At 52.0% G+C, this 10,000-nt stretch overlaps 1 protein-coding gene across 1 annotated transcript; it reads left to right on the top strand.

The window, feature by feature from the left end:
• Positions 1–3,324: 3,324 nt before the first annotated feature.
• On the top strand, positions 3,325–4,962 carry LOC126581453 (histidine--tRNA ligase-like). Its single transcript, XM_050245126.1, has 3 exons — positions 3,325–3,417; positions 3,500–4,672; positions 4,737–4,962. The coding sequence occupies exons 1-3, from the start codon at positions 3,325–3,327 to the stop codon at positions 4,947–4,949; spliced, it is 1,479 nt and encodes a 492-aa protein (XP_050101083.1). The 3' UTR covers positions 4,950–4,962.
• Positions 4,963–10,000: the final 5,038 nt, after the last annotated feature.

Raw genomic sequence — 10,000 nt, 5'->3', positions numbered from 1 at the left:
CCCATCAAAAGGCTTCTTGTCGAGCGTCGAGGCCGTGACTCGGCCGGCCCTTTCCGTCCTCATCAGCCGGACCGGTCGGATCACGCGCGCGCGCGCTCCCGCTGACGCGCTGGACGTTTGCCGGATGTAATTTAATTGATATAAAGTATCGTCTTAAACGGTTCGCTGTTCGTCGCTCTCTCTGTCTCTTCACCTTTCAGGCAATTATCTCCCGTGACGCTAGTGGTGGGGGCAATGATGGCCTTTGGCGTTCTGAAATGAGGCCTAGACCACCTCTAGATCACCGTCGCCGAGGGAGATATCTGCCGTTGTGGCACCAACACCTCTCGGAACAACTAAAGTGCCGTTACCGGACATGCCAGATTTTGGTGCATCACAAGACACATTACGAGGAATAGATAACAATTCCAGCTAATTGCAGGACCGTTTGCGCCGCACGATATTGAATGTTTCCCGGGTATTTGGATTTTCTTCCTCAGCTTTTCCCAGCGTCATTCTCGCGCAAAATACGGCCACCATCATCGTCTGGCTGGGACATGGGATGATTTCCCAGGGCGCACTGACTACTGTCTTTGGCAGTTTCTCGATGGTTGCCTCCTGCCTGGACGTCGACGACTCATGACAAACGGCGACGATAATATTAATGACATTATTAAAGCTTTTAGATGACGGCACGGTTCGCTCGGTCGCTCGCTCGCTACTCGTGGTGTCCGGCGACAGCTGCGCCAGCACGGCGACCGTTCACACGTGCCAAAACACTCCCGGCGGGGTGACGACGACGAAGGTGAATCCAAATCCCAGAGCCTGAGCCTGAGCCCGAGCCTGAGCCAGCCGTCTCCAGCTCAATCGCTCCCGTGGGAGGCATTAAAAATTTAAATTTGAAAATAATTTAAAATGTGCTAACGTTCCTCCCGTTGCTCTGAGACGCCTCGCCGGGCCAAATGGGTCGAAATCAGCAACCGGCATGGGCCGGGGTTTTTTTTTCGTTCACTTTTTCCGCTTTGTTTTCCCCTTCTCCGTGGTCCATATGTGGCATTTAGCGAACGGAAAGGCCGCTGGAGCTTTCATTGGGTCGCGATTTTGGGGTCACAAAACAAGAAGGCGAACAAAGCGAACGGCGAACGGAATGTTCGAGATTTTTGCGCTGGCCCCGGGTACACCTTTGTTGTGCCCTGGTTGTAAGAGGGAGCCTTTTTCGTTTATAATCTCTTGTCGCATCTCGGCTTCAGAGCATTCAGAGCGATACACCGAGGGCCCGGTGCCTCTGGTGCCAGAACGGTCCTGGCTGTCCTGTCCGAGGACATCGCTGAAGGTGTCAGAAAATCCCATGCCAGCACTCACAGGTGTGCAGACGGACGCAGGACGCGGGTTGGCCTCGGACAGACCTCGGATCCGTTGGACATGTTTGTGTTTCGGCTTCACCATCCGCCTGGCCCGTGGTCCGTGTCCGAGTGATGGTGGCGTCGGTGGTCAGCCAAAAGCACAATTACCGGCCCTCCTGGGAGCTATTTGGCCGTCGTTGTTGAATCACACCCGAAAAAAAAGGAAACAAGGAAAAGGAAAACCCTTGGCCGAGGTTGTGGCTGCTGGTTTTTTTTACGCCGGAGTGCATGCCCCCCCCCCCCCCCCCCTCTACAAACCAAAACGCGCTAAGTTGTCCAAAGAGTAAAGAATCACAAGCTGCTGGCCATTCCAAGGAACTGGATGGAGCGAGGGAAAGCGCAATGAGCTTATGGCGGCGGTGGTGGCGCACTGTTTAAGGGACCATAAAAACGGGCATCACCCGGAAGGACTTAGCGCCGAGGAGGGGGCCAGAGTTGCATCAGAAAAAGCATATCGCCCCGGGATGGCCGCAAGCGTGCCAAGCATATAGGAGTGGACGATGAGGATGAGGATGAGAGACAGAGCGGAGACGAGGGCAGCGAGATGGCAGCAGACGCAGCAGCGCAAAACAGCCAAAGTTTGCCAGATTAGGTGTAATGGCTTTTGCGGAACTCCCACCCCTTGCCAACTCGCCCCCAACACCCCTCATCTTCTTGGTGGTGTCGTTTGTTAGTGTCCATCCTGTTTTTCCATCCGTTTATCCTCGGTTTTTTCCCCTTACTCCTTTCTCCGGTACTTTTAGTGATTTGCTTTTCCTCATCTAACGAGGCGACTGCTTCGGGGTGCCCTTGGGGGTGTCCAAGACCTCCACGAGGTCCCTTTTGCGGGGTATGATACCGAGGGGTGGAGGGCAATTATCTAAAACTTAACGAGTGACGGCAAGTTTCGGTACATAATGTGCCTTCGTGCAAACAGCCAACAGCGGTGCGCTTTTTTCGGCGCTAAGAAGAAAATTAGTATTCCTTTTTAATTAGTGTACGCTGCAAATAGCCGTGGATGCGGGCCGTGGATGCTGGAGCTGATGGTAAAATGTCGCCGGTGTAAAGTTGAGGTTGCAATCGTTGCAGAATGCAATCGAGAATGCTTTTTTGTACTTTTACTTCGGACAGCACTTCGGTGTGTGTTCCGCGAAATGGCACAGCTTTCGGCCTCAAGCGTGTTTTTTTTCCTGGAGCTCAAGATTTTCTTTTATCTCGGTGTGAAGAAGCACAGTTCTTTGTTCTGTATTAAATGGTTTACAATGAAAATTGCATCACGGCAACAGAATCGTTCAACGCAGTATGTATGTTATGTTTGGTCATTAATTGTATGTTCTATTTAATTTCCTCTATGGATATGTTGGAATAAAAGGTTCCTTGGGTAATTTACTCTTTTAAATTGCGGTAAAAGCCCTTGACAGAGATGAAGATATGGGCTTTTTACCGAAACTCCTATTACAAACCTCAGCAAGTATGCAATTTTACCGGTTACCAGGCGCCTCCATCATTGAAATTTGGCAACGGAGCTACATCATTTAGTTTTCCAAGCGCGTTGACATTTTTTTCTAATTGCCTCTTACCTCTCCCTTGAGACCCCTTGTTGAACGGAACATTTCAAATACCGTGTTTTGCGCTCTGAATCATTGAACGCGCTATTGTAAACGTAATTTAAATGGGCAATTAAATTGCGGTTTATGGAAAGGGTAAACAAAATCAGTAAAAGTAATCGAGGGTGACTAAATGCGAAACTGTTTGCTTTCAAACCCATTGGTCAATTATTTGCAATCGTAGCGACAATATTTAATCAAACCTACATCCAGTGTGCGTGAGCGGTTAGCACGTAAACATTGCATCATCCTCTCGCCGTTGCATCCGCCAGCCAGCGTGGAGTTTGATTTGCGTTCGGCAAGCGAGCAACACGCGTTTTTCTCGCGTGCTCCGAGTGAAAACTTGTGTTCCAGCGATGATTGACAACAGTGATTCCGAGGTGACTATCGCGAGAGTCCGGATGTTCCGTCGTCTGCTCGCCTGGAACGTTTTGCAACGACTGGCCATGGTAAAACCAACCAGGGCCGTAGTGTTGTCCTCATCTGATTATTTTTCTTCTTCACGACCTCCAACAGTGCATCACCATCAAGGGACAGCGGGAATGTAAGGCCAACAACACGCTACCGTTGCTCAAAACGGCCAAAGGTACACGGGATTACGATCCGGCCGCAATGGCACTGCGTCAGCGAGCTCTAAAGCAGGTGTGTAGTGTGTTCGAACGCCACGGTGCCGTCACGATTGATACGCCCGTGTTCGAGCGCCAAGAGCTACTCCGTGGAATGTACGGTGACGACGCGAAGCTTATCTACGACCTGCAGAACCAGGGTGGTGAACTGTTGGCGCTGCGTTACGATTTGACCGTCCCGTTTGCCCGTTACCTCGCGATGAGCAACATCGGCCACATCAAGCGGTACCAAGTAGGGAAGGTGTACCGACGGGACAATCCACAGATTGGCCGCGGCCGGTACCGTGAGTTCCTGCAGTGTGATTTCGACATCGCCGGCACGTACGATCCGATGCTACCGGATGCCGAGTGTCTGAAGGTGTTGGTCGAAATTCTGGACACGCTGGCCGTCGGTGACTTTAACGTGATGGTCAACCACAGGAAATTGCTGGACGGGATTTTCGGTGCATCGGGAGTGCCGGTGAATAAGTTCCGTACGATCGGATCCTCGGTCGATAAACTGGACAAGCTACCGTGGGATGTGGTGCGCGATGAGATGATCAAACAGAAAGGACTCGATGAGGTGACGGTGGATCTGATCAGAAGCTACGTCACGCTCACTGGTGGTGTTGAGTTGATCGACCAGCTTGAAGAGGACACTCGGTTGAAGCGTTTTAAGAACGCAATCGTGGGGTTGCAGGACATGCGACTGTTGTTGAAGTACTGCGAGCTGTTGGGAGTGAAGGATCGCATTACCTTCAACCTAAGTCTGGCCCGTGGACTGGATTACTACACGGGAATCATCTTCGAGGCAGTGCTGCTTACGACAGACGAGAGCTCCGTCGGATCACTGGCCGGTGGTGGACGCTACGATGACCTGGTGGGCACGTTCAACCGCAAAGGCCAACAGATACCGTGTGTCGGAGTGTCGATCGGATTCGAGCGCATCTTTTCGCTGCTCGAGAGCAAGGCATCGCGATCAAGTGATCAGCAGAAGGTGCGCATCGCCAAGACACAAGTTTTCGTCGCTTCCGCTCACAAGGGTTTGCTTTTGAAGCGCCTGGAGATCCTCAACATGCTCTGGGGTGCTGGAATTAAGGTGAGTTTGTTGGTAACTAGTGAAGTTTTCTCAGTTGATGATCCTGCTTTTAACTCTCTTCCAGGCGGAACATTCGTATAAACGCGATCCCAAACTGTTGGCGCAGCTTCGATACTGCGAGGGGCAGCACATTCCGTACGCTCTGATCCTGGGTGACGCCGAACTGGCTCGTGGCGTTCTGAAACTGCGTTCGGTTGTTGATCGGCAGGAGGAGGAACTTAAGCTCGACTCGTTTGTCAATGAGGTGCAGGATCGGCTGAGCAAGGAATGCGATTAGGGGAAACATAAGAACACGGATCACCTCTTATCAACTAGTTAGCACTCCAGGCGCTCCATAGTAACTAGTGAATTAATAAACTTATCCATAGCAGAGCTTATCGTTGAGAGGTCTACAGGCAGCACACGCTCCTTGTTGCTAAAGGATGGCGAAAGACATATCGTGGTACCGGTACAGCACTCCCGGGACCTTCTTAAACATCACTTTGAGGTTTGTGATACTCCTAACCTCTTGCACAATATCTATTTGACCTTCCAGGCGGTGTTTTCCAGAGTTTTTAGAGCTCCAACCCATTTCCCTCCCAATTCCATTGCTGGTCCCCCTGGGTTAATATTTTTCTTATCGATTATGACACGCGGCCCAGCGTTTCACGTTTTCCCAAACACACCAAAGTGCGTCTGGCATGAGCCCAGCTGGTGGGGCAGGGATCCCGGACCGTAAAAAAGGCCCCGGGAAACCATTTACCGGGCGAGCTGAAGCGGAACGGCTGCCGCATGCTCGAGACACTGACGTCTCGGTCGGATGTCTGCTACTGAGACCATTCCGGGTGGGCGGTGGTACTCGTGGACAGAGTGAGTGCATCCCGTTGCCCCCCCCCCCCCCCCTGTTCATTATCGGATCCTCACAGGGTCTCGAGTACTACCTCGCTGCGAGTTCCATTCCAAAGATTTGTGCGAACAAATCCACGTTAATGGGTGCGGCGTGGCATTACCCCCACTCCTAACCACCTCCCAACCGCTCTTTGTGTACGCCCCCACACGGCCACAGAGCGTCCGAGGCGTCCAAACATTCCTCGATTACCATAACAATAAAGCGTTTTAATTTCGCATCTCGCCACCGCATTCGTCGTCGTCCACTCGCACATCGCATTCCGTTTCGCTTGCCATTCGGACCGTGGCCGTGGCCGTGGCAAATGGCCGGCCAAATGTCGTCCTCATAATCACCCGGCGAGCCGCACAACCGTGTGTTCCGGTGCGTTATGGTGGAGTTCGCGTGGAAACATGTCGTTCGCCTTTTCTCTCTCTCTCTCTCTCTGTCTCGTGTTTGCAGCGTGATGATGACACCGTTTCAGGTTTCAGTGGATTCAGCTGCTGGAAGGAGAGGGGAGGGACGAAACAAACGTCGGCCGATGGCGTATGTTCATTAACGCGCGTTCCACTTCCTCCACCAGACGCCATTGGGCGCGAGTGGCGCACTTTATTCCATCAGTTCTTCACTTCATTGCGCGAGAAAGTGTTTTTCCTTCGTGCCCTTAGCGTCCAAACTCCACAAAAAAAAACAAAAACAAAGCACAAGAAGAGGAGAGAATGAAGCATCGGAATGCGGCGTGAGAGATAAGTTTACCGCATGAATTAAGGCGGGCACCAAATGGACAGCAGCGACCATTCCAGCGACTTTCGCGCTTGCCCCAAGATCGAGATCGCCTCCCTTTTTTTTTTTTGGTTTCTTTTCCCCTTTTTGTCTGCCCGGGGCACGTTTGCATTTGAATGATGTTTCCTGGCGTTTTGTGGTTTCCGGTGGTGGAGCTTTCTCGAGTGCATCATCCCGTATAACCCGCCGCAACCAGCCAGCCAGCCTGCCTGCCAGCTTGTTGTTCAAGCACAGTTCGTGCTGAAATGAATCAAACCAACCCAGACCAAGGCAGAACATGCGAAGCATTCTCTCCAGTCCAGGGGATGAGGAGTAAAATTAAAAATTAATGCACGTACACGTCAGGTGTTATCCTTAACATTCCAGCCCCGGGGTTCAGGCGATGGCACATCGAGGTGTCGAGAGGGCAAGTCCTGTCCGTGCATACGAGGCTGATTGCCGCAGCCGGCCTTCACTCAAGTAGTAGCAGCAGCAGCTGGAATCACTGTCAATCCTGCCAACCGTCGAATGGATGACATTGAGCGGAAAATTAGCGAGCACTGATAATAATGATGCCCCACGGTCGGTAAGTGATGGATGGTGATATGGTGTTTGTCTGGTGGCGCCTCGTGCAGACGATTGTAATTATTGACAAACGACGAGAGGCGTTCGATGATGGTCGGTAAATAATACCCGGTTCGTTATTAATACATCAATTGCCTCCGGTGGAGTGTGAGCTTCTGATCATCATCAGGTGCTGGATTGCCATCTGGCCAGAGGCTGGTAAATACTGTGGTCTGTTGAATGGAATGACCTGTAGCAGCTCGTAACAGTGTGCTGGATTGAAATCAAGGTTTAAAGTTTGTTTTTATGTGTAATGAATTAATGAATGCAAAACAGTGACTTAAGGGAAGCGAGATTGATTGGAGAAACCACGGTATTTGTTGGAATCTTTGTAATTTCGGTGTCGTAACGATCTGATCCACACTGTGATGAGCAATTATCCGGATCGGTCTCTGAATTGGAGACGGCAACAACGGCAGCTTAATGTGATTGAGCTCTGTCCACAGCAACAACGATGACTCTGCTCGTCTCGTCACCAGACACCTGGACTTCGCCGGAAAGTTCAAAAATAGAAACGAACAGAAGAACTGCCACTGGTCTGTAAATCTTAAACGACACCCAGGGAGGGTACCCAAAGAATGCGTGCGAAGATTGATGATGATTTGCAGTACAAATAGTAATGAATCTATTACAAGTGTAAACACATGGCCAGTGTTGTGGCCGTCGGGTGGAGTTGCCAGGACCATAGGACGGAATCGGTCCGAAAAGCTTCATTCCCTTCATTACCTTTCGCTTGTCGAGCGCGAGGGCACCCCAAAATTTCCGCTGCCCCTTTCCCGGCACCGTAAGGTAGGGCAAGGTTTTCCGGGTGAGCTTTTAAGGGGACGACGTGCGCCCTGGAAGCCGATCCAACTTACGACTCGCTGCCGTTACCGGTCGAAGGGGAAAAAAGCGGTTGGAAGTGGACCGAACCAACGACCAGCGCCAGTGCGCCGACTCAACACAACAGCGAACACGAGACGCGCCCTTACGATGCCTTCCACGCGAGACGGTCGCGTGCTCATCGCGAGCTTTCCAGCTTCCAAGTTGCCGCTGCTGCTGCTGTTCCACGAGTAAACACGAAGCAACTGGAACAGGGGAAAGCGCGATCGGAATCGGCGAAACTTCCAGCAGCATCCCACCGTCGGCGTCGTCGCTGGGTTTAGTTAGTTTGCCGGATTCTGTGACGTATGCTGGACCGACCGACCGATCGAAACCGAACTACGGGCGTTTTTCCCCCGCGAAACGTTCTCTTGGCTTACGCGTTCTCGATCTCGACCAGGCCCTAACCTAACCTGAACCGTGTGTGGATTGCGTGCTGCCGCTGGTGCTGGATAACGGTTGGTAAGAGGGGGCCGGAGCGTCCCTTTCGTTATCCTTCCTCCCCCGAGTGTTCTAGTTTGGGCGCGCGAGCCTAGGGCCCCTCTTTATCCTCCCTGAAACTGGGTGAAGCTTCTAGGGTGAAGGTGTAGGCCGGGCACACACATCCGTGCACACACGGTGATAGAAATGCGAGGATCTGCTGGCACGTGCCTGTGGCAGCGTATGATTTGGGCAGCTTGTAGCAGGAGGCTGGTTGTGAAGTGAAGTGCAATGCCGGTGCTATCGAGCGGCCCTGGATACACGATCTCGTTATGTGGCTTTCGTTTCTTCCTCGAAATTCCGTGCGTAGAAGGGCGTGTGGCGTGACGTGGTGTTAATGCTTGGCTGTCGGTTTTGGGGGCTGCTTTTGACGAGAAGCATCCTTCAGTAGTGGTGCCACGTGGAGTATCAAATCCGTAACACCGGTGGCCGGGACCCGGGAAGACCCCTTTAACGATGCGAGTGAACGAGTTTTCCAGTGCTCCAGTTCGGAGGATGGAAAATCGTGATTCCTCTGCAGCACATCATCTCCGTCCGTTGCTCAATATTGATTGACAACCACGAATCGCACTCACACTGGAACACGCGTTAGAGGACCCGGGCCCGTGGTGTCGGTGGAGCACAAAAATAAAAGGCAACAGAACATCCTTTGCCTCACCCAAAAAGCACCGGCAACGACATCAACATCAATATCCGGCTGAACAGCCGTCTTCCTTCCAGCCGCAAGGAAGTTGTGAACCATTTGTCCACTCGCACACTTTTAGTGGGCTGTTTTTTGTGTTTGTCTGTTCTCGGGACAGTTCTCGGGAACAAAACCGTGGCAGCACGCCATCCAACACTAGCTGAAGGATATCGTTTACATTTCAGCGAGGAACGACACCAACGAGAACGATAGAGGGTGAGCTCCCGTTCCGTTCCGGACTTCCTGGCCGAGATGTCCGATCCAAATCGGATTAAACGGAGCGTAGGTTTTTGCTGCTGGTTGCTCAGTGCTGATACTACTGCCACTGTCCTACTGGGCTGTCCATGGCCAGGGATGCGTGGCCGTTGTTCACCTTGAATGGGCGCAGTGCCGAGGGCTTCGCAAACAATCGCGCATCGCTCGAGTGGAGGACGACCGTTCGTTCCGTACAGTGCGAGCAGCAGCTTTCCGGGATTAAATTTTTCAAATCGTCTGTGTCCGTGTAGGTGCGTTCCGGGAATGTCTGTGCGTTTCCGGGTTCATCCAGGAGACTCGCTAGATCCAACTGTGTCTCCTTCGTACCATCCGGTGTTTCTGTGTTGGTGGTGTAAACCGGAAATTCATGCCACATCTCAAGAGTGGCTTGACTGTGCTAAGGAGAGTGAGGAAAGAAGTGTTTGGTCTGTGCATTTGCAGCGCTCTGCACAAGGAGCGCAGGTACTTGGTACTTGGTGAGCATCGAACCGTCAATGAGAGGAACCGGGAGTCGCGCCAAACGGAATATATAGTCAACGGTGGGCACCTCAGAAAGCTGAGCTTCCTTCCGTTCATTTGGAAGAAAACGGGAACGGGGAGAAAAACGCAAAAGTGCCACTCGAGAGTGTGGGCCCTGGAACCGTGGAATGGAATGGAAGGAAGCCGGGGCGCCCGGCGAGTACTCTGCTACTCCAAAACCGTGTCTCAAGTGTGTATGTGGGCGTGTGTTTGGGTTGGGTGTTTTAGTTACAAGTGGTTCCGGAGTGGTTGTGGAGAAGAAGTAGCGATGGAATTTCCC

This window comes from Anopheles aquasalis, chromosome 2 (genome assembly GCF_943734665.1).
Source record: "Anopheles aquasalis chromosome 2, idAnoAquaMG_Q_19, whole genome shotgun sequence".
Lineage (NCBI taxonomy): Eukaryota > Metazoa > Arthropoda > Insecta > Diptera > Culicidae > Anopheles > Anopheles aquasalis.
Note: the sequence above shows the minus strand (reverse complement) of the source record. Positions and strands in the feature narration are given on the sequence as shown.

Excerpts from the sequence above, each read along its gene's own strand:
- LOC126581453 (XM_050245126.1), top strand. The coding sequence starts at position 3,325 with ATGATTGACAACAGTGATTCCGAGGTGACTATCGCGAGAGTCCGGATG. Across the intron at positions 3,418-3,499 it reads TTTTGCAACGACTGGCCATG|GGACAGCGGGAATGTAAGGC; the intron begins GTAAAACCAACC and ends ATCACCATCAAG. Across the intron at positions 4,673-4,736 it reads TCTGGGGTGCTGGAATTAAG|GCGGAACATTCGTATAAACG; the intron begins GTGAGTTTGTTG and ends ACTCTCTTCCAG.